Consider the following 24,621-nt stretch of genomic DNA (forward strand, 5'->3'; position numbering starts at 1 on the left):
GACTTCTTGATGTTGGTAAATACAATAATTGAAAAGTACCACGCTACATATAATGTACATATAATAATGTACAACACATTATGGAGTATGCTTCTGCTGTGAGGTCCAGCCTCCTTGTACTTATGCAATTAATCGCCGGACAGGCATATTTATAAATAATATTATATTAGGGACATTTTCCTATACATATTTTTGACCTGGGGGTAGAATTGATTGTGAACTGGAAAAGGAAAATGCTTATGAACTTGCAAATTAAAAACATGATTCATTTAAAGTAGCCCTTTTTCATTTTTATTTAAGAAGAGAATTTGTTCTAGTGTGCGATGGCCAAACCTGTTCCTTTTTGTGGAGATAATTTCTCCTGCATTAAGGAAAATCCCTTCACATGGAACAGAGGAGGCTGGAGTGCAGAGAAACTGGTAGAGATGCAGTTTTACAGTCTACCTGGGCCCCACCAACTATCAGCTAAAGAGAATAAATTAATTATATTGCTGCACATTTTGCAGACTAACATTTTAAGATTAATTAAAAAAAAAAAGATATATATTTTTATAACATTAAATGTAAAGAGTCAAATGGAAGTTTTTCTAAAGTTATTTTATTTTTTATTTTTTGTGTGTCCCGTTTGGATCTTTAGCCATCAGAATTGTTGTCTTAAGGCCAAGAAAGATGCCAAGCGGATTTATTTTACCAAGTGGATCATCATGGCCTTGCCATATTGGTCCATTTGATTGACCTTTATTATAATTATGAATTTATTTTATTTTCAGTTGCTACAAACGGGACAGACATGACTGGGGGATAGGACAGGGAGAAAGAATGAAAGAAAGAGAGGGAGAGAAAGAAAACCAAAGGGGAGAAGAGACGGTGAGAAGGGGGGGAAGAAAGAAAAAGAAAACAAACAAAAAAAAACAAAACACCTGGGTCACCTGTATGGAGAAAAAAAACAAGAGAAAGCAAACAACAAAGAGCAACATAGTAAAAAAAAAACAAAAACGGCACCATCACAATAAACTAGCTAGCAGTAGATATCAGTAGATACTAAATAATAAACGATATTGTGCAGCATGCAAGATAGACAGCGCACAATGTGCTTTGAGGCAGCAGCCAAGAAAGCTGTAGTCCACGTCTGTGAATACCCGTGTGTACACCTGTGTGCATACCTGTGTGGATCAGCATGCTTGCATTCCAAAGGTTTCTCCATGTAACGATCTGCTAGGGAGTGTGGGGGGGCCACAGCCCCGTCCTCCAGGGTATGAAGCAGGTATGGAGGAGATCAAAACTCCAGACATCCAGAGGCCCCCAGAACACAAGAGACCAAGGAAGACCAACAGAGGGGCAGCCGCGCCACTGTCCCAGAAAGAGCTGAGGAGAGTCCCAGATGAGGGCTCACTCAGCAGCCGCGGAGCAGAAGCCAGGGGGAGTTGCAGTGACGCGCCCGTGAGCTCCGCCGGCAGCCAGCCGTGCCTGAGTGACCGAGCCCCAGGCCGGGAGGCCGGGGGCACCCCGCCTCCGAAGGGGCCCAAGCGAGCCCCAGGCTCCAGGCCCCGATAAGCGGCCGCCAAGGAGTGAGCCGGTGTGTACCTGGACGCCCATCCCCGGACACAAAGAACCACCAACGCACCGACACCTGAGGGAGTCTGCCACTGGCAGGGGAAGTGGTGGTGGGGGGAGATAGGCCTCCAAACCTTGGAGGGCCTGAGATGTCCCCAGAGAGGTGGCGTCTGATACCCAACCTGACATATAGACACAGACATACAGGCACACACAGACACAAACATCCATTCCCACCCTCATGCTCTCATATACACTTACTCAACACTCAACCAACGTGGAGACAGACATAAAGAGATGCTGTACACACAATCACACTCCCCAAGCGTACTCTACGAACCGGGTCTAGGTACCCTTGCCCCTGGAGGGGGGAACTGCACCCAGACCCAGGTGGTGTTACCCTTTTTCCCCTGCGGTGGGGAGAGGCAGACCGCCCCGACTCCGCAGCAGCAGGGAGGCCCCACACTCCAGACCGCAGTCGGACGGCCAACTCCTCCTCCTAGCCCCCCCGCTCCAGCAGGCCACAGAGAACGGGGGTGAGAGAAGACTCCAAACCTCCCTCCACCCGCTCATTGTAGTGTTGATGCATGTGTGTTCTAAGGTGCAATTAAAACCCAGGAGGGCTTGGAGCTACCTGCCAGAGAGCAGCAGGTAAGCGCATGGTCCCTCCTGCTGGCCCTCAATGTCTACGTGTATTTAACATTGAGAGGTGGGCAACGATGCCAGGGGTGGGGTGTACACCCTGATGTTACTTTGGATTCCGTGTATCGTGCCCACCCCCAAGATCCTATATGTATGTGTAATGAGAGTGTGAGTAATGTGAATGTCTAAGTTGTGGGATAAAATTGAGGCAGAGGCAGCAAGAAGGGGACAGAGGGGGGGGGTAGCCTCCTCTGCACCCTGGTGACACACCCCTACTCCAAGGCCCTGCATGTGTGGGTGGTTGTGGTGGAGCGGGAAGGGGGAGGCAGCTGGAGATGGGGAGGGAAGGAAGGGAGGGGCAAGTGACCCCTCCCTGGGGCCAGCTCCCCCGCTGACTCCAGTAGGCACCCCCATACTCCGCGACCCGCCAGGGAAAGGGGGCCCAGGCCCATCCAGACCGGGGCCCAGCGCAGCAGCGCCCCCCGGCCCCACAGAGCTCGGGACAGTCCACCCAACCCCACCACAGAGAAAACTGCACCCACCCCACCATCCACTCATCTTCCAGACTACATGAGACAATAGACACCCAGGCTGAGATCTTCCTCCACCTCTCCTGTATCTCCCCCTCCTGCAGAGAGTTCCTGAAGAGAGGAAAGCTCCTGCAAGGTGTGACAATCTCCCCCACCAGTTGAAGAGCCCCCCAGGTGGCTCGACGCACCGGCGGCACCCTGCGCCAGGGATGGGCCCCCATGCACCCACCCGCCCACAACCCCGGCAACACACAAACCAGGACCCAAGGCCCCGAGGCCCGGCCAGGGCCCCAGCCCAGAGACGGAGCGCCCCCAGAACCTCACGCCCATCCCGGACCCACCCAGGGGCAGACAGGCTACCAGGTCAGTAACCCACGTCCGTCAGCACAGACCCTCCCCTAGCCCCGCTGCACGCAGCCACGAGGAAACAGTCTCTAAAGTTATTTAATGATATTTATATTATGAAAATCAGATTTTTGACATTTTAAGTTTTTCCCGTTTTCAGATAAAATAAACACGCACAAAACAAAAGCAAACAGCCAGAACACAAAGCTGGAAAACCCACCTGATCGACCAAAATCAACTCAAAATACTCCCACACAACAGAACCTCCTCTATTCCTCACTGGCTCCAAATCTCTCAGTAGAAATATCAGTGGTTCGCTATCTGTCACCATCAAAACACTCCACAAATCCCGCAAATGATTCACTTTCTTATAAACCAGGGAATCAGACACCAAAGCGGTTAGGTTCTAAATGAAGCTTCGGACGTCACTGATCACGTGACTCTGGCCAAACGAATCTAGCTTCGACACAGTGCTTCTGAAGCAGTGTGTCGATTTTTGTGACACACGCACCGGAGCGTCAGCTTCAAGCGGGCCATCACTACCGGCAACTGAACGCTTACACACACAAACCTGGGATAGTGTGTGAAGAAATGTTACTTAACAAATAGCAAATCATAGCAAATAAATAGAAACAGTATAATGTGAAAAAAAAAGTAAACACATATGGGACAAATGGAGACCATTGCAACTCATCCACTTTGTCACACAGTAACAGTATAACTGTAACACATTTGCAATTTAGATCCAATATTTATGAGAGAAATAAGTGAATTAAAAATATCAGACCTCATGCCAGATTTAATTGATAGAGATATATGCATGTTATTATATTATGTATCTCAGATAATTGTTTTTCATCTAGCCATGGGACACCCACCCCTTCCTCCCAAGTTAACTGCAGCCAAAGCGAGCTAGTGGGGGTATTTAGACACTCACAACCAGTGGGGTAAAAAGAGCAACCAAGAAACTGGCAGCCTGCACGGCCACCGATGTGCTGGAAGAGCTAGAAGCTCTACCCATGGAGAAACTCTTGGAGAACCTTGCTAGCCTTGTTTTCAGATCCCTTTAAAGTTTATAAAGGGTCTAATCATTTTCATTAAAATGTTTTATTACATAAATGTTACTGTTTTATTTCATTTTGATTTATGCTCCCACTACACTGCACATCTACAAACAACAATGCCATGGACTGTCAGTTGCTTTTACATGCTGTGAACATGAGTAGGTTTGATCAGAGTTTCAATTATAACAGAAAAGGAAAAAAGAAGACCAACTTCTTCCCAACTGACAAGAAAAATACTCGTCATATTTTCATAATAAAGGATCAGGCTCCCCATTTATGACAGCTTGGACCATTAATGTATGTTACATTGATGCTTGTTTTAGTATGCTACTGTACAGTTATGGTCAACATCTCTATTTAAATATAATTAATATACAAAACACAATGAAAGTTAGACATGAATTATTCATTATTTTTTTACTATTGATAAAATTCATGTATACTAATAAAAGTTATGAGTAACAACATTATTAATAATGATTAATAATAATAATTCTAATGCCAACATGATGACTGTTCATAGCTCCTGCTTTGAAATACTGAACTTTAAAATTGACCTCATGAAAGATCACAATTCACAGTGGCCCACTGTCAGAATAATTCTGAATATAAAATCACTGTGTTAATCTGAAGCTTTGCTGCTGCAAGCCACTGTGGGAAAGCTGTGTTATTATAATGAAAACATCTGTGACACATTCACAGAGGACGAGGTCACAAAGGGACGACACGCAGAGGCTGTATTAAAGTCAAAAAACCAAATCTTTAGTCGTAAACAGGCAGTGGTTACAAACAGGAAGACGAGCAGTCCATTAAACAGTCTACAGGGTCAAACATACAGAGAATTCAAACAGCTATAAAAAAAATGACACTGAAAAACTTGACAAAGTGATGTGTGAGGCACCAAAGGGAAGCAGCAGAGTATATTCAATGAATTATCTTCAAATACAAAAGACAGAAACTCCTAAAGGCAGCATGCAAACTGAGCAGGATGTACAAAGATCAGAGATTACAAAATAAATCAGAAAATGACTTCAAACTTACTGAGAGCAAGGCCTCTGTTACAAATCTGTCTAATAGAAAAACATGCTGTACAGATACAATAAGGTAAGTGTTCATGGTCATTTAAAAACTGGCTCTACCTGAACCACTTAAATATTTTATGAAGTCACTGAGTCGACAATTTCTAAAGTTTGTTTTCTTAATTGCAGTTAGAGTGTGGCTGGTAAGGATGAAAACACATACAGAGCGTAAACTGTCTTTGTTAGTAACAAACGTCAGGAAAGAAAAGACAAAACACACAAACACTCATAATATTCATGAATAATTAGAAAGCATCTAAACATTCTGGTCGTGGATTTTTACAGTCTTATTTGCACTCGGTCATCTTCATAATCATCCTGTTCAATACATGACAGGGGAGGTCCTGAGGTGGGCGGGGCTCTCTGGTGATGTCAGCATGAAAGGCAGAACCAGCGTCAGCCACATGTTGGTGAAGCATCACAGTACACTGGTGTGGTTTCCTTTCCAGATGTTGGACATTTGATACTTCAATGTTGAGGCGAACAAGAAGACACAGTGTTGGGTGAGGTTACTGCAGGGTTTCTAACTGACCAAAAGCAGAAGCACACAGACCAACAGGGATCAGATGCTGAGTGTTAGAGGAACAAGCTCATCTGTGCTGATCACTGAATGCTGCTGTGTTCTTTTGTTGAAGTTGGCTGGTGGGACAGTCTAATAGTGATATCCTGCCCATCTGAGGAACAGTTTTAAAAAACACATGCAATACTTTGTTTGTATTACAGTCAAAGTTTATGTTAATTTTTGTCCTTTAAAAGTGTTGCTGTACTATAAAGTACTATAATTTGGGCTAAAATGGCTCAGATAGTCTCTCTCTCTCTCAGAGTATCTCCTTTGAAAGTGGAGACTTTTATCCACTGATCCACATCACTTTACCTGGATGTTTTCTTTGAAGCTGGATGAAGACTTCTCTCCCTCAATCCTGTTGCAGCTTTGTGGTCCAGTTGGCCTCTGAGGTCACAGTCAACATCTGTAGCAGAAGAGGGGAAATAAAAATCCAGGTTACCAAAACTGGGACCTTTTCCAAAATAGAGCGTAACTGGAATTTTTCAGCCTTACAGGCAGATAGTCGTCTAAAGCTGCAGCGTTTTCTTTTTAGCTTTTTCCAATCTCTGCTCTCTGCTTTCTCTGTGAACATGTCTGCTTTCTTGGCATGGGTCTGTCTGCTGTTGGTGAAGAGACTAAATCCACATACTCGCTACTAAGATCTCCTCAAGTAGTCTTAACCAGATAACAGTTTAAGAGTAAATGTCATCCTGAGAGTTTCACCTTGGGCAGATGCTGTCTTGCTAACATGCAATCATGAGCATTAATCTATGAGGTGAAAAAGAGATTTTAAAAACTCCAGCCACAAGTTTTATTTCATCTGTGTTTTGGTCAGAGTCCCGTCAGACCTCCAGAATGGTGTCAGAGTGTTTTCTATTCACCTTCCACGTGATGAGCACAGGCCTCAGGTCCAGACCTCCATGGGCACTATAGCCTCTTTGGAGCTAATAGGTGAAAGCAGGTTTTGTTGGGACATGAACTGAAGAGGAAACTGACAAGGAAGGCAAGGATCTTCTTCAGCTCCTCCGAGCCCGAGCTGGGACCTCTTTGCGTAGGCCAGCATTGGTCAGGTAGCCCTCCAACGTCGCTGGATGGCCGACAGTGGAAAACCTAGAGGAGTAGGAGAGAAAAAGCAGCTTGGAGCATGTCTTTATACTGTTTAGTTTTTAGAGCCACAGACTTTCTTTTAATCTCATTGTTCAGGATCTATGATTGATTATGTATTTATTGTATTCCTCCATGACTGTGTGACAGAAAGTGGAAAAAAATCAGCTTTACCTTTGTTGATATGCTTGTAATTTTAATATTGATTAAATTGCCCATGAAATAATAGAAAGCTCATATATGAAAATGTTTTTTTAAAAAGAAAGTTCATCTGAATACAAAGGAGTACACTCACCTTCTGGTGATGGAGTTGTAGCGAGCGCTGGTGACCATCCAGGCCTCCTCGTAGAACTGATCACTGATTGGATCCAAAACATCGATGGAGGATCTGTGTAAGCGCTGAGGATTGTGCTGATGGACAGAACAGAAGGAGAGTGAGACAAGTGAAGATATACTAAACAATACTGTGAAATGAACTGACCCACACAGAGTTTGATTCAGAGGTGATTGACACATTAGACGCCGTCTTTGTAGCCAGAAACCAGCTCTCTCCTCGGCTTCCTCCACTACACGCTTCCCCCACGCCAGTCTCCTCAGTCACTATAAAGGGGAGAGTCATGAGTTCCATCACCCTCACCTGTGCCGTCCAACGTCCCGCCACCAGCCTCCACTGCAGCAGGCCAGAGACCACACCCCTGCCACAATAAGTAAAAGTATATCCTTGCTGTACCCTTAATGCTAAATATGCTAAATTAACCGCTCCCCTTGCCCCTTTGGGATTATTCTTATGTCACTGGGATGTTGACCTTCACATTAGAGAGGTGGGCAGACATAATTAGTGTATGAATTTTAAAGTAACAGGTAATAAAGAGAGTGTAGCAAATGTAGTCAGGTTTATTACTCTATATCACACATGAGTGCCCGAGGGAGGCGGGGCTGACTGGGGAGAAACAGGGAACATAGAGACAGGGGTGACTCGACATGAAATGATGAAACGTGGGACACGGGAACAGAAACTAAACACAGGCTAAGAAGAACACTGAGGCAGGGAGAACTAAGATTACTGAGAGCCTGATAAATAAGAATAACAAAAACCAAGAAAAACAATAGTCAAAGAATATTAAACGAAAAACACAAAGCATTGGGCCAGGACCCACTACTGTGACATTTATATGTGATAAAAACATTAAACACTGGACAATCTGCTCAAATGTTGAAATCTTTCTACGTATACTTTAGGTTCAGCTCTCCATCCTGGCATTTGGTTAAGCATGATTCAAAAATTTTATTTTTAAATCGTTTTATTTTGTTTAACTGGTTTTAATTATTAGTTACTTTTTGTGAAAATTTGTTGCGACATTTAAAAATACATCATTTATTTTCAAAAAGGAAATTTAAAAAAGTATTTTTCAAACTTATTTGATTTAGAGGATCATATTTGACCAACGTAAATTTTTTCATTTCATATACAATGACTGAAACAGTGAACTAAATATCTGAAATCTTTCCTTGCTTAAAAGTTATAATCCTACTTAAGTTATAGTGCAAATGCTTAAGCAACAAATATACTTAATGCTCATTAATTAATATTTCACTTTAATGTTGCAACTACCCAGTCACTTCTGTCTTTAAACAAAATATTTTCCAGTTACAGAAATCATGAAATCCAAACTAAAGTGTTACTGTTGCTATATGCATTTTATATAAATAATCAATGATGGTGCTGACATGAAGGAAGAGAAAGATACAGGTTGCATCCTTTGAGTTTGTCTCCGTGTCTTTGGGCGATTTTCAGAAGGACAGATGTTTCTGTCCTATTCTTGAATTAATTTTTTCAAAACACAAACTCTATTTTAAAGCTTTTAAAGAGTAAAATATTAATGATAATTATAATAACAGTAATAAAAACAAAAGCTCTCAGATCCATCAAACCAAGCAGCAGAGAGAACAACAAGTGAAGATAAAACTTTAACCTTGTAGACTTCATTATGTTCCAGCTGCTCTACAGACGCTGTGACCTCGAACTTAAGCAGGTCGTAAAGTATGTGCAGCTCAATAACTTCATAATTACACCCTGTGGTATTTCGGCAGCAGAACAACTAAGAATAACAACTACAAATAATGTTTTTAGGTTTCTGTTGTACTGCAAGGTTCTGTACAGGAGAAACAAACCAAGAGCAAATATTATGTCTCATTTACACCCGAGCACGAAGAGCCATCAACATTTAGCAAATTGAATCATCTTTGTTTAGATGCAAGAAGAATCATATGGAAATGAAAAAGTATAAATATAAATCCAGAGCAAAGATATCCTCTAAATCAGCGTAGCACATGTGCAGCTGCTGGGATTCACTTAAGCATTCGGCTCGTCGCTGTTGCAGATTTTTCTCTCGCTGTTCTGGCTCACAGCGCTGCAAGCACAAAAATAAATATCCCCAAAGGTGTGAAAGGGAGCTAATTAGTAAGAGTATTGTTACTCTCCCCAGGAGTAGTCCAGCAGTAGAAATCAGTCCAATAACAAGGTGTGTAACATCTAGCAGGGTGACAGAAAAACCCAGGGTAACTTCCAAGGACCTCAACGTCTCTCTCACATTGCGTTTTTTAAACATGTTTCCATTTGTCACTTCAGTCTTTACTCTGAAATACAGGAAGAGAAATCATGGCTGAAACAACTTCTCATGAAACCAGGGGTGTGGTCCAACAGTCAGTTTTGGTGAGGAAGGTTCCTAACTGAGAGAAGTGACCCAGAAGTATCTGTGTAGCAGCCACAATGAATCAAGATCATGAGCTTTATTAACTGATCAAAGTCTATTCTTTCATCTTCTGTATTATTCAGTTTGCATTGGTAATGCCCATTATTGTAATGCTTTAAGATGAGCAAAACTTTCTTTTACTTTGGGTTAGCTGGGATAAGTGATGGATGGAGGGAATTTTACTTCAGCCACAGAAATCCTAAACAGGAAGGAGGAGCAGAGTTACAGTGGATCACTATCCAGCAGGGAAACAAGATTTATTTCAATTTCTTGGCAAAGAGTGAGATTTACTAAGTGGGCAAATTATGGTGACGATACCGTTCCAGAGTGATCTATTAATAGTGCACCAATTTACATTCAGAGATGCATGCAGCCAGTTCATTTCAGCATTAACCGGCTTTCTACCAACAGCAGCACAAAAACAGCAGATTTGATCATGGAGACACTGAATCTGCTAAACTAATTAAAACATTGTAAGTTCAGGTCTTCAGTTTATGTTTCTTTGTGAAAACAGCACAGCAAAGGAGACTCTGTGACGTTTTGATATAAGGGATAAATCTTCTGACCGAACCTGCTGGGACTGTGTGAGGTCCTGAGGCTAAGAGTAAGGATTTATCCACAGGAGAGCTGCGTTCTTACAAACCATCCCACTGTGTAAACCTGACATCTGTGGAACAGCTGAGCTGTATGATGTGTACAAGGACACAAAACATTATTTACCATCAGACCCCGAGCCCTCCATGTGTTAATCAAGACACTGCTGCTGTGCTACATCCATAAATAATGAATAAATTAGGAGCTGAAGCTAAAAGGACAGTTTATTTGTACCATCTTCATGTCAACACATTCAAGAACATCACAGATGAAAGAAACATTAAAAACTTCCACACTACATAAAGCAAGAAAAATAGTTTCTTCCTTTATGTAGAAAAAACAGAAACATCAAAAACCTCCAAGACTCTTTGAAAGAACTAAAAACCTTTATTCTCATGGTCCAATCATGAGTGAACTCCCCGATGAAGCCTTGTGTGCTAAAACATGTCAGAGTTTAAAAGTTAAACATGAGTTTCCAAAACGTTTTGCTGGAGAACAATGAACTATTTGACTGAGTTTCAATTATTTACAGACGAGCAAAACCAGGACAGAGAAAAAAGGACAAAACTGACTCAGTAAAACGACAGAAAATAAGATCCCATGTAAATCTGTATTATGTAGAAGTTCAGCCCAGCAACCAGTTCAGTTCAACACAAGTTTAAATGATTCTATCTGAACTCTGTGGAGCCTGATCTCAAGCTTTTTGAGTCTGACACTGAAACCAGAGGATCTTTCTGTCTCTTCAGATTCACTGTGATCCAGTGATGGGAGTGATTTCAGCCCTGAGTGATCACGCTGATGTTTGCACAGAGCAGACAATGAGGTGAATGTTTGGGCACATTGGTAACAGTGAAACAGTTTATTAGTAACGTGGGATCGTTTGTGTTCGGAGTATGAACTGAGATTCCTGAAGCTCTTGTCACACTGGTCACAGCTGTAGTTTCCTTCCATGTGTGTACGTTCATGATAGTTACGATTACCTGAATTTGAGAAGCGTTTGTCACAGTGTCTGCACTTGTATGGTTTCTCTCCTGTGTGGACTCGTTTGTGTGTTTTAAGCTCACTTGCAGTGGTGAAGGATGACCCACACTGATCACAGAGGTGCTTTTTAACCCCACTGTGAATCAGTTCATGTCGTTTTAATTCACCTGATGTGGTGAAGCTTCTCCCACATTCTTTGCAGTATTGCAGTTTGTCTCCAGTGTGTCTACGTTGATGTCTTTTTAAGCTCCTTTCATGGCTGAAAGTTTTTCCACAGACGTCACAACGAAAGTCTTTCCCACCACCACAGTGATGACAGGGTTGAGAACTGGATCCATCTGTGTGGCTCTGCTTCTAAACAAAGACACAAAGACAGTGTAAGTCAGTCCTTCAACACTTTTATCCTGAACGTCGCCTGAAATAAAGAGCATCTCTGCAGACGTCCAATTACATTTGACTGTTTCAGTTAACACACTCAGTTTACTGGGCTGCAATAACTACAATACTACCACCATAATACTACAGTAATACTAAAATCATAACTGACATGAAAATCTGAATAATCACTCAGAGCTGCTTTTCCATGCAGTTGAATTGCTAACATGCTAACACAGTTTAATGAGCAGAGTTGTTCCAAACAGTCAGGCTAAAATGACAAGATAACAATATAAATACATACCTCACAGTAACTGCACTTGTTGAGTCTCTTTCTGGTGTGGATCTGTTGGTGTTGTCTCAGGTGATGTGGAGATTTAAAAGTCTTCTCACACAGGTCACATTTATAAGGTCGTCCCTCAGTGTGGGTAAACATGTGTTGTTTTAACTGTGTGTGAGTTATAAACTCTTTGCCACACTGTTCACAGCAGTACACATCATGTCTGGTGTGAATGCGTAGGTGTATATTTCTGTGCCCTATCTGACTGAAGGTTTTTCCACAGATGTCACAGCTGTATGCCTTAATTCCAGAGTGGGTAACTAGATGATTCTGTAAGTTGCTACTTTGAGTAAAAGCTCTGCCACACTGATCACAGCTGTACGCTTTAACTCCACTGTGGATGAGTTGGTGTGTTTTTAGGGAACGCTTCAAGGAAAAAGACTTTCCACACAACTCACAGCTGAACGGTCTCTCTCCAGTGTGGATGACCTGATGCTGTTTTAGTTTATCCTTCCTAGCAAACTCCTTCCCACACTCGTCACAGCTGTATGCCTTAATTCCAGAGTGGGTAAGTAGATGATTCTGTAAGTTGCTACTGCGATTAAAAGCTCTGCCACACTGATCACAGCTGTACGCTTTAACTCCACTGTGGATGACCTGATGGTGTTTTAGATTAGCCTTCAAAGTAAAATCCTTCCCACACTCGTCACAGGTGTGTTTTTTCTCTCTCTTTCTTCTGTGAGGTTTGTCGGCCTCCTGAGAGCGCTGACTTCTCGCTCCATGTTGGTCCTGCAGTGACAGAGATACAAACAGAGGCAGTGAGTGAAATGCAGTCGTGGAACAAACTCAACCTTCAAACTCCCTCCATTAACACTAGTTTTAAACCTGAAGGTGGAGTGTGGCACCAAACACCTTAAAGGTCTCTTATCCCCACCTGCTGGTAGTTCTAACACATTACATCCAACCTGCTGTTAAAAATAATCCATGACTGTTCAAACACTAAAATCATGCCCATCCCTCCTGATTGTACACACACACACTTTTATATTACTTTATAATTTATATTATTTTGTTGTTTCTAATACATATCTCTATATTTTGTATAGATTTATACATAATTATTCAGTGATATTAAATCCTATGTTTGTTTATTTGTTTATTCATAAGGAACCCCATTAGCTTCCACAACAGATGTTGCTCGTCTTCCGTCAAATACTATCACATAAAATATTATACAGTAAAGTGGATTCAAGATATCCACATAATTTGGCTCTTACATCCACAATGAGGTTTCACAATTGTTAAAATATAAGCAATCAATAATAATAATAATAATATCAATAACATTGAGGCACATTACACAAATTTCAAAAACAAACCATCTCTTACAATATTTACAACAACTAAAAGCTCTTTAAATCAGATTTTAAATGTTCATTGAAGTTTTGAATAGTTTGAATAATTCTCTAATTTTATAAGGCAATTTATTCCACTTAAAAGTTGCTCTAAATATAACAGTTTTACAAAAAGTTACTTTTAACCCGATGATTTACTAAATTGCAGTTTGTTGAAAACTGTGTAATATGATTATGTATTTCATCTGGATACTGCAGCTGAGCAGGAATAAATGTGGTGTGTTTAAGAGAATTGCTTTCTTTATAAATACAAGTAAGCCATAGAATATTTTAGTCTGTACAGGAAGCCAAGAAAGTTGATTATGCATTTTATCAATATTAGTATAGCATGAACATCTTAATACTAATCTGGACGCTTTATTCTGGACTAACTGAAGTCTGTTAAGATCTGTCTTATTAGCTGCTGACCAAATGATTGAACAATACTTCAGATGAGACATTACTAGTGCATTAATGACATCTTTCATAACTGAAGAAGTGATACAGAAAGAGCATTTCATAGCCATAGCTATGCCTTGTCCCATTTTCTTAATAACAGAGTCGATGTGCTGAGACCATGAAAGGTGGTGATTTATGGTAACTTCTTATGAGCGCCTGCAATCGTTCTGGTGCTGTGACATAAAAACAAACGCTTACCCGAGACTCTGGCACACAGTTTTGCCTCTTTTGCTTATTTTAATGTGTGATTAGTGCACAATCAGGGTGCCTTTCATGTAGGGCTGGGCTATATCATACCGTTCACAGTAATACCAGTATAATGTTGGGCAACGATAAGAAAATGAAATATCACGATAGAATATGGGTAAAACGCGCATGCGCAGTGCTTTTGTTTTCATACGCACATGGAGGAAAAAACATGGCGGTGACGGAGAATTAGAAGGGTGAAAGCGGATCGTTGAATGAAACAGATGAACCAAATCAAATTCAAATTCAAATTTTATTTGTCACGTACACAGTCATACACAGTACGATATGTAGTGAAATACTTGGACAACTGCTCGTGACCTAAAGAAAACAAAAAAGGAAAAGGCTATGAATAAGATAGGAAATAAATATGAAAAATTAAAAAGGGTAAATTTAACTAGGAAGGAATAAAATATAAATTAAGGTTAAAAATGAAATAACTGTACAACACAAATTAGAATGAAGGGTAAATTTAACTAGGAAGGAATAAAATATAAATTAAGGTTAAAAATGAAATAACTGTACAACACAAATTAGAATCAGAATTGGTTTGTAAAAATGCTGCAACTTCAGTGGTGTGGAACTGGTTTAGCTTTCGTACGTCAGATACACAACAAACTCTATTTGTGGTAGGACATGCTAGCAGGCCGTCGTTATTACCGTGTTTTTTGTGGAGTTGTAAAGTATTTTGTCTCGCGTCAATTATATCATCAGCTACATCGTTATCGCAAATTTTCAAATGTATATCGTGATAAATATTTTTGGTCATATCGCCCTGCTCTGTCTGTCACCTTCTGTGTTGAGCTCATTGTTTCCTCTGTAGTGGCTGAGCTGAGTCCAAGTAGCTGAAAATGTTCCTCTGCTCTCCATCAGACTCTTCTCCTCCTGCTGATCAGCTGGGACACAAAACAGATCTTTGTTAGGCTCCACACTGCACTGAAGAGTCAAAGTGTCTCATATGTTCATCTCACAAGTAAAAGAACACATTTTTTGCTTCCCGAGGTGGGAAACTTGTAGGAAACAAACACAAAAGGCTTGAGCACTGATACCTGGCATTGCTGGCATTGAAAGATGCAATGCCAGCAATGAGGATTGTCAAGACTAAAACAATCATTAAGCAAAGACAACTAATCCCCACCACGATTTTTTGATACGGGCAACCGCCCGTATCAAAAACCGCTACTGCGTGTCACAAGTTAATCTGGCTGTAGGCTATGGTACTTGGCCAGAGGTTGCGCTGGTTGACTCGACTCCATTTGAGTGCACACAAAGTACATTGCACGCTTTAGCTGTGCAGCGAAAATGAAAATCGCCCGTATCAAAAACCGCTACTGCTTATACTACTGTGCTGTGATGTCGCTCGTAAGGGTGAAACTCATTGTGAAACGTTTGAGAACCACTGCTACAGAACAATGGAGATTTCCGTTATATGGTAAAGCCTGCAACTCACGTGATGCCCAGAATTGTACATACTGATGCTCGAGAGCGCGCGTGTGATGCCAGTATGTGTAGAGTGTTGAGCGCGTGATCAGTGGTGAGAAAAACAACTCACGAAACTTGACCTTTCTTTACTCGTGGCTCACTTGCACTTCTAATCTATTCGTTTGCACACACGCACACACAGCCAGCAGCTGTTTCCTGTTTTGCTACACTCTGGAGAGCCTCGCCTTTAACGGTCTCCTCTCACAGAGAGCAACAGAAAACTTAAAAAAACTCGAGATTGACTGAACTCAGTTCAAAGTTACCTTGACACTTACCTTTAGATGTGAGAGGTAGTGATGGTCCGCTTGAAGCTAACGCTCCGGTGCGTGTGTGAAAAAGATCAACATACTGCTTCAGAAGCACCGTGTCGAGGCTTGATTCGTTTGGCCAGAGTCACGTGATTAGTGACGTCTGAAGCTTCATTTAGAACGTACTTTTTTTATTACTGAACTTTATTGAAACACAATAAGTATACAACATACAAACACATGAAGTTTACAAAAGAACAGAACATGAACATACAAAATCAGGGGTAAAAAATTATCTCATCAGTATGCGCAAAAATCAACATATATATATTGTTCTGAGAGCCTTTTTGTTGGTTGAGTCTGATATTGATTGTATGTACTGTTAGGTATTTTAGTACCATGGTAGCATTTACTGGATATTGTTTTATAGTGACATTATGCAGGAAAACTCTGTCATTCAATAAGGCCCCTTTGTTTTAGTTATTTTTCTCTTTGACCCAAGAATTGATGTGTGAGAATCACAGGCTGGTACAAGGTTGAAATACCACAGAGATCACTCCCTCAGCTACATTAGTTTCTTAATCTTTTAGACGCCTGTTGAAGGCCAAATGGTTTGTTTCAGATTTCACTAATGTAAGAACTCTTTGTTTTGTGCCTTGAAAATATGTCGCTGAGATAATCACAATTGTAGCTGAACTAATAAACTACACAAAGGATGCTTCTTCACCCAAGGGCAGGAAGACGCTCCCTTATCTTGGTCTGTACTGGTTTAAACTGATAATCTGCTGTCTCATGAATTTTACCCTCTATATAAACTGTTGTACTTGTGAATAAAGTTGAGTCAATTTGGGAAGACAATCTAAAGCAGTCTCTGTTTTCTTGTTCTCCCAAGCTGCTCCCGAGCTCGTACTAACACGCTGAATGGCATGCTTGAATATTGCTTGAGAATATATTTGACTGTGTTACAGACTAAGGGACATTCTCTGCTGATAGGTGAAGGTACATTCTCTGCTGATAGACGTCCACGCCTCGAAGGAAGTCGATCCACGGATTAGGCCTTGGAAACCGTTTCCTTCATGTACTATTCCATATCCTTCTAAAAAGGCAGAAATATGGTGATTTATTAATAAACTTACATTTATGGATAAAAAATTAGCCAAAAGTATTAACAAATTTATTATAAAAAAACATTTATCATTCTTCCTGGTGAACTTAAAGAAACAGAATAAAACATTTTCCCATCATTAAGAAAACTCCCTTAAAATATGGACAATAACAAAACTGCTAAATTCTTCCAGAATCTCTGTGTAGAGGAACAGTACCAAAAAAGATGTGCCACAGTTTCTAGATGATCCCCACAGAAAGTTCAATTAGTATTTATGTCTCTTTTAAATGTTACCATATAGTGACTGGCTGGGTAACATTTATGAAGAATTTTATATGAGATTTCCTTCACCTTGTTTGCAATTAGATATTTATGGGATCATCCAGACTGTCTTCCAGGTGATATCTGGAACATGTTGGTTCCAGTAAGATATTATATATATGGGAGAGACATGATATCTTCTTGGAATAAACTACGTATTCTCTTATTGCTGTTACCAAGTTCCTGTGAAAAGCAGATTTTTCCCACTGCTGACTCAGCTGGATCAGGGAGAGTGACAGAGGTAGATATTGAACTGTCAGTGTTTTTATATAACATTAAAGTACCTGAGGGTATGGCACCAAGCACCATTGAGAATTCCCAAACACTTACGGGAAAATTATAAAATGTAAGGAATTCATTGTAAGTCGTACTCCCTTTTTATTAACCAGCTGAGCCACCAATAGGATCCCATTTTGGACCCAAGTTTCCAGGAAAAGTGATTTATTTTTAAATAAAATATCTCTCTTGTTCCAGATGAGGTGGACGTCACAACAATGTGATTGGTCACTGGCAATGTTGAACCTGGTACAACATTTATTATAATGATGTGGGAACAACACCGACACGAGGATATCAGATCATTCCAGGATGAAGGTCAAAGGGAAAGTCCCCGGGACGCTTCTGGTTATGTTTCCATCCGGCGTAGTCATCTGACCGGTCCGTGCTATATCGCCCGTCTTGACCCAGAGTGGTATAACGTTTTGTAGGAAAGTTGGATCGATTCTCTCTCTCCCTCTCTTTCTCACTCTTACAAAAATAATAAATTCTCTGGGGGGGGGGGGGGGGGGGGGGGTTTCTCATACATTTATGGTACCCGACGGAGGAAACATTGACCGGGATTGAACCGACGGTCGTCTGACTCCTTCTTGATGTGCGTAAAACAAGGCCATTTTCTTTTAGGGTTTCTGTCTATTTTCTGTTAATGGGAAAACCTGTTGTAAAAAGTAGCTACACAGGGAGTGCAGAATTATTAGGCAAGTTGTATTTTTGAGGAATAATTTTATTATTGAACAACAACCATGTTCTCAATGAACCCAAAAAACTCATTAATATCAAAGCTGAATGTTTTTGGAAGTAGTTTTTAGTTTGTTTTTAGTTTTAGCTATTTTAGGGGGATATCTGTGTGTGCAGGTGACTATTACGGTGCACAATTATTAGGCAAATTAACAGAAAACAAATATATACCCATTTCAATTATTTATTTTTACCAGTGAAACCAATATAACATCTCCACATTCACAAATATACATTTCTGACATTCAAAAACAAAACAAAAACAAATCAGTGACCAATATAGCCACCTTTCTTTGCAAGGACACTCAAAAGCCTGCCCTCCATGGATTCTGTCAGTGTTTTGATCTGTTCACCATCAACATTGCGTGCAGCAGCAACCACAGCCTCCCAGACACTGTTCAGAGAGGTGTACTGTTTTCCCTCCTTGTAAATCTCACATTTGATGATGGACCACAGGTTCTCAATGGGGTTCAGATCAGGTGAACAAGGTGGCCATGTCATTAGTTTTTCTTCTTTTATACCCTTTCTTGCCAGCCACGCTGTGGAGTACTTGGACGCGTGTGATGGAGCATTGTCCTGCATGGAAATCATGTTTTTCTTGAAGGATGCAGACTTCTTCCTGTACCACTGCTTGAAGAAGGTGTCTTCCAGAAACTGGCAGTAGGACTGGGAGTTGAGCTTGACTCCATCCTCAACCCGAAAAGGCCCCACAAGCTCATCTTTGATGATACCAGCCCAAACCAGTACTCCACCTCCACCTTGCTGGCGTCTGAGTCGGACTGGAGCTCTCTGCCCTTTACCAATCCAGCCACGGGCCCATCCATCTGGCCCATCAAGACTCACTCTCATTTCATCAGTCCATAAAACCTTAGAAAAATCAGTCTTGAGATATTTCTTGGCCCAGTCTTGACGTTTCAGCTTGTGTGTCTTGTTCAGTGGTGGTCGTCTTTCAGCCTTTCTTACCTTGGCCATGTCTCTGAGAATTGCACACCTTGTGCTTTTGGGCACTCCAGTGATGTTGCAGCTCTGAAATATGGCCAAACTGGTGGCAAGTGGCATCTTGGCAGCTGCACGCTTGACTTTTCTCAGTTCATGGGCAGTTATTTTGCGCCTTGGTTTTTCCGCACGCTTCTTGCGACCCTGTTGACTATTTTGAATGATTGTTCGATGATCACGCTTCAGAAGCTTTGCAATTTTGAGACTGCTGCATCCCTCTGCAAGATGTCTCACTATTTTTGACTTTTCTGAGGAAGGAAAGGATGTTGCCTAATAATTATGCACACCTGATATAGGGTGTTAATGTCATTAGACCACACCCCTTCTCATTACAGCGATGCACATCACCTAATATGCTTAATTGGTAGTAGGCTTTCAAGCCTATACAGCTTGGAGTAAGACAACATGCATGAAGAGGATGATGTGGACAAAATACTCATTTGCCTAATAATTCTGCACTCCCTGTAGGGACAGCAAGTAGGCCTGCAGAGCGAGAGCGAAGTGCTCTAATAGGGTGATATGGTACTACAAGGTCATTAAGATAAGATGGGGCCTGATTATTTAAGACCTTGTATGTGAGGAGCAGGATTTTGAATTCAATTCTGGATTTAACAGGAAGCCAATGAAGGGAAGCCAAAACAGGAGAAATATGCTCTGTCTTTCTAGTCCCTGTCAGTACTCTTGCTGCAGCATTTTGGATTAGCTGAAGGCTTTTCAGTGAGTTTTTAGGACATCCTGATAATAATGAATTACAGTCGTCCAGACTGGAAGTAATAAATGCATGAACTAGTTTTTCAGCATCACTCTGAGACAGGATATTTCTAATTTTAGAGATGTTGCGCAAATGGAAGAAGGCAGTCTTATATGTTTATTTAATATGTGCATTGAAGGATATATCCTGGTCAAAAATGACTTCAAGGTTCCTCACAGCATTACTGGAGGCCAAGGTAATGCCATCCAGAGTAAGAATCTGGTTAGATAACATATTTCTAAGACTTTCAGGGCCGAGCACAATAACCTCAGTTTTATCTGAATTAAGAAGCAGAAAGTTAGCGGCCATCCAGGTCTTTATGTCTTTAAGACATTCCTGCAGTTTAACTAATTGGTGTGTGTTACCTGGTTTCATGGATAGATAGAGCTGCGTGTCATCTGCATAGCAGTGAAAATTTATGCTATGTCTTCTAATGATGCTGCCTAAGGGAAGCATGTATAATGTAAATTGAATTGGTCCTAGCACTGAACCCTGTGGAACTCTATAATTGACCTTAGTGGGTGAAGAGGACTCAACATTTACATGAACAAATTGGAGTCTATTAGATAGATATGATACAAACCACTGCAGCACAGTACCTGTAATACCTATAGCATGTTCTAATCGCTCTAATAGGATATTATGGTCAACAGTATCGAACGCAGCATTAAGGTCTAACAGGACAAGCACAGAGATGAGTCCACTGTCAGAGGCCATAAGAAGATCATTTGTAACCTTCACTAAAGCTGTTTCTGTGCTGTGATGAGCTCTGAAACCTGACTGAAACTCTTCAAATAAGCCATTCCTCTGCAGATGATCTGTTAGCTGTTTGACAACTACTCTTTCAAGGATTTTTGATATGAAAGGAAGGTTGGAGATTGGCCTATAATTAGCTAAGACTGCTGGGTCTAGAGATGGCTTTTTGAGTAAAGGTTTAACTACAGCCACCTTGTAGGCCTGTGGTACATAGCTGATTATTAGAGATAGGTTGATCATATTTAAGACTGAAGAATTAATTAATGGCAGGACGTCTTTGAGCAGTTTTGTAGGAATGGGGTATAAAAGACACGTTGATGAGATGATGAGAGATGATGATGAGATAGCCTTTATTTGTCAGTTGCAGGTCTTTTGCCCACAACCGAGATGACAGACCTTGCCGACCGTACATACAATACACAAACATCACACAGTCTCATGTTCCTTAAGTACATCTACCCTGTTGAACTTATTATGGGAAATAAATATTTAAATAAAAACAAGCTGCTGATTATTTCACATTTTACTTGTGAGCAACGGCACATTTAAATCTTACAAATATAGTTATTTGGCTTATATCGTGATAGATATCGTTATCGCCTGAAATGAAAAAAAAAAAACATATGGTGATATGAAAAAATCTTATATCGCCCAGCTCTAGGTGGGGGTTAGTCTTTACTTAATGATTGGTTTTAGTCTTGACAATCCTCATTGCTGGCATTGCATCTTTCAATGCCAGCAATGCCAGGTATCAGTGCTCAAACCTTTTGTGTTTGTTTCCAATAAGTTGCCCACCTCGGGAAGCAAAAATGTGTTCTTTTACTTGTCAGGTGAACATATGAGACACTTTGACTCTTCAGTGCAGTGTGGAGCCTAACAAAGATCTGTTTTGTGTCCCAGCTGATCAGCAGGAGGAGAAGAGTCTGACGGAGCAGCAGAGGAACATTTTCAGCTACTTGGACTCAGCTCAGCCACTACAGAGAAAACAATGAGCTCAACACAGAAGGTGACAGACAGAGCAGGGCGATATGACCAAAAATATTTATCACGATATACATTTGAAAATTTGCGTTAATGATGTAGCTGATGATATAATTGACACTAGACAAAATACTTTACAACTCTAAAAAAACACAGTAATAACGACGGCCTGCTAGCATGCTCTACCACAAATAATGTTTGTTGTGTATCTGACGTACGAAAGCTAAACCAGTTCCACATCACGGAAGTTGCAGCATTTTTACAAACCAATTCTGGTTCATCTGTTTCATTCAACGATCCGCTTTCACCCTTCTCATTCTCCGTCGCTGCCATGTTTTTTCCTCCATGTGATTGTATATGACAGAAGACGAGCAACATCTGTTGTGGAAGCTAATGGGGTTCCTTATGAATAAACAAATAAACAAACATAGGATTTAATATCACTGAATAGTTATGTATAAATCTATACAAATTATAGAAATATGTAATAGGAAACAACAAAATAATATAAATTATAAAATAATATAAAAGTGTGTGTGTGTGTGTGTGTGTGTGTGTACAATCAGGAGAGATGGGCATGATTTTAAACACTGCTTAAACAGTTATGAATTATTTTTAACAGCAGGTTGGATGTAATGTGTTAGAACTACCAGCAGGTGGGGATAAGAGACCTTTAAGGTGTTTGGTGCCACACTCCACCTTCAGGTTTAAAACTAGTGTTAATGGAGGGAGTTTGAAGGTTGAGTTTGTTCCACGACTGCATTTCACTCACTGCCTCTGTTTGTATCTCTGTCACTGCAGGACCAACATGGAGCGAGAAGTCAGCGCTCTCAGGAGGCCGACAAACCTCACAGAAGAAAGAGAGAGAAAACACACACCTGTGACGAGTGTGGGAAGGATTTTGCTAGGAAGAATGAACTAAAACGTCATCAGGTCATCCACACTGGAGAGAGACCGTTCAGCTGTGACTTGTGTGGAAAGTCTTTTTCCTGGAAGGATTCCCTAAAAAAACACCAACTCATCCACAGTGAAGTTAAAGCGTACAGCTGTGATCAGTGTGGCAGAGCTTTTACTCAAAGTAGCAACTTACAGAGCCATCTAGTTACCCACTCTGGAATTAAGGCATACAGCTGTGACATCTGTGGAAAAACCTTCAGTCAGATAGGGCACAGAAATATACACCTACGCATTCACACCAGACATGATGTGTACTGCTGTGAACAGTGTGGCAAAGAGTTTACAACAGACGAAAAGTTACAACGACACATGTTTACCCACACTGAGGGACGACCTTATAAATGTGACCTGTGTGAGAAGACTTTTAAATCTCCACATTACCTGAGACAACACCAACAGATCCACACCAGAAAGAGACTCTACAAGTGCAGTTACTGTGAGGTATGTATTTATATTGTTATCTTGTCATTTTAGCCTGACTGTTTGGAACAACTCTGCTCATTAAACTGTGTTAGCATGTTAGCAATTCTACTGCATGGAAAAGCAGCTCTGAGTGATTATTCAGATTTTCATGTCAGTTATGATTTTAGTATTACTGTAGTATTATGGTGGTAGTATTGTAGTTATTGCAGCCCAGTAAACTGAGTGTGTTAACTGAAACAGTCAAATGTAATTGGACGTCTGCAGAGATGCTCTTTATTTCAGGCGACGTTCAGGATAAAAGTGTTGAAGGACTGACTTACACTGTCTTTGTGTCTTTGTTTAGAAGCAGAGCGACACAGATGGATCCAGTTCTCAACCCTGTCATCACTGTGGTGGTGGGAAAGACTTTCATTGTGACCTTTGTGGAAAAACTTTCAGTTGCCAAGCTGACCTAAAAAGACATCAACGTAGACACACTGGAGACAAAGTGAAATACTGCAAAGAATGTGGGAGAAGCTTCACCACATCAGGTGACTTAAAACGACATGAACTGATTCACAGTGGGGTTAAAAAGCACCTCTGTGATCAGTGTGGGTCATCCTTCACCACTGCAAGGGAGCTTAAAAGACACAAACGAGTCCACACAGGAGAGAAACCATACAAGTGCAGACACTGTGACAAAAGCTTCTCAGTTTCAAGTACTTGTAACAAGCATGAACGTACACACATGGAAGGAAACTACAGCTGTGACCAGTGTGACAAGAGCTTCAGGAATCTCAGTTCATACTCCGAACACAAACGATCCCACGTTACTAATAAACTGTTTCACTGTTACCAATGTGCCAAAACATTCACCTCATTGTCTGCTCTGTGCAAACATCAGCGTGATCACTCAGGGCTGAAATCACTCCCATCACTGGATCACAGTGTATCTGAAGAGACAGAAAGATCCTCTGGTTTCAGTGTCAGACTCAAAAAGCTTGAGATCAGGCTCCACAGAGTTCACATAGAATCATTTAAACTTGTGTTGAACTGAACTGGTTGCTGGGCTGAACTTCTACATAATACAGATTTACATGGGATCTTATTTTCTGTCGTTTTACTGAGTCAGTTTTGTCCTTTTTTCTCTGTCCTGGTTTTGCTCGTCTGTAAATAATTGAAACTCAGTCAAATAGTTCATTGTTCTCCAGCAAAACGTTTTGGAAACTCATGTTTAACCTTTAAACTCTGACATGTTTTAGCACACAAGGCTTCATCGGGGAGTTCACTCATGATTATTGACACTCACTGACTTTTAATAGTCATTCTATAAATGCTGTCCGTTTAAATGGTCTTACCTGTAAACACTGCTAAATCCATCGGATTCCAGCCAGAGTGGATTCTGGAGTCTTCCCACGCTCCTGTTAGTGATCCTCCATGTGGATGGATGATAACAACCTTCTGAACAATCTAGAAGGAGATGGCCCATATCTATGGGATTGATTTGTGCTAATAATGCCCATTGTATGGACTGATAACAGCCGAAGCGGGTGAATAAAGTCACCCAGTCGCTAGCTGTGCCATTACCCAGCATACACCACTCCATCCATAAATGCAATACAGAGGCCCACAGAGGGACAAAAGGACCCCCTGATGATCCTCTA

General features: G+C 41.1%; 3 protein-coding genes across 4 annotated transcripts in view; 1 reads left to right on the plus strand and 2 right to left on the minus strand.

The window, feature by feature from the left end:
- The window catches only part of LOC147322330 (uncharacterized), an 86,439-nt gene extending 85,113 nt beyond the window's left edge, over positions 1–1,326 (minus strand). Inside the window, exon 1 of the mRNA XM_086306855.1 lies at positions 1,164–1,326. The gene's annotated coding sequence lies outside the window, so the exon portion shown is untranslated. The remainder of the gene's footprint in view (positions 1–1,163) is intronic.
- Positions 1–24,621, minus strand: part of LOC147322323 (uncharacterized) — a 333,216-nt gene that overhangs the window by 250,074 nt on the left and 58,521 nt on the right. The window contains exons 4-5 of one of the 2 annotated variants that reach the window (XM_086306841.1): positions 11,870–12,634; positions 10,416–11,544 (exon numbers count right to left, since the gene is read on the minus strand). In XM_086306841.1, the coding sequence (XP_086162967.1) occupies positions 10,852–11,544; positions 11,870–12,634 (1,458 nt within the window). In that variant the 3' untranslated portion in view covers positions 10,416–10,851. Of the gene's footprint in view, positions 1–10,415; positions 11,545–11,869; positions 12,635–24,621 lie in introns of those variants that run through there. The other variant, XM_086306842.1, reaches the window with a different exon arrangement.
- Positions 21,344–24,323, plus strand: LOC147322334 (uncharacterized). The gene is made up of 3 exons (XM_086306873.1): positions 21,344–21,623; positions 22,400–22,996; positions 23,322–24,323. Exons 1-3 carry the CDS (start codon positions 21,606–21,608, stop codon positions 24,012–24,014), a joined length of 1,308 nt encoding a protein of 435 aa, XP_086162999.1. The 5' UTR covers positions 21,344–21,605; the 3' UTR covers positions 24,015–24,323.

The sequence above is a fragment of the Aulonocara sp. 'chitande type north' Nkhata Bay genome, linkage group LG9 (assembly GCF_057382095.1).
Source record: "Aulonocara sp. 'chitande type north' Nkhata Bay isolate Kocher_YH1m ecotype deep benthic linkage group LG9, A_spYH_male_GT1.1, whole genome shotgun sequence".
NCBI lineage: Eukaryota > Metazoa > Chordata > Actinopteri > Cichliformes > Cichlidae > Aulonocara > Aulonocara sp. 'chitande type north' Nkhata Bay.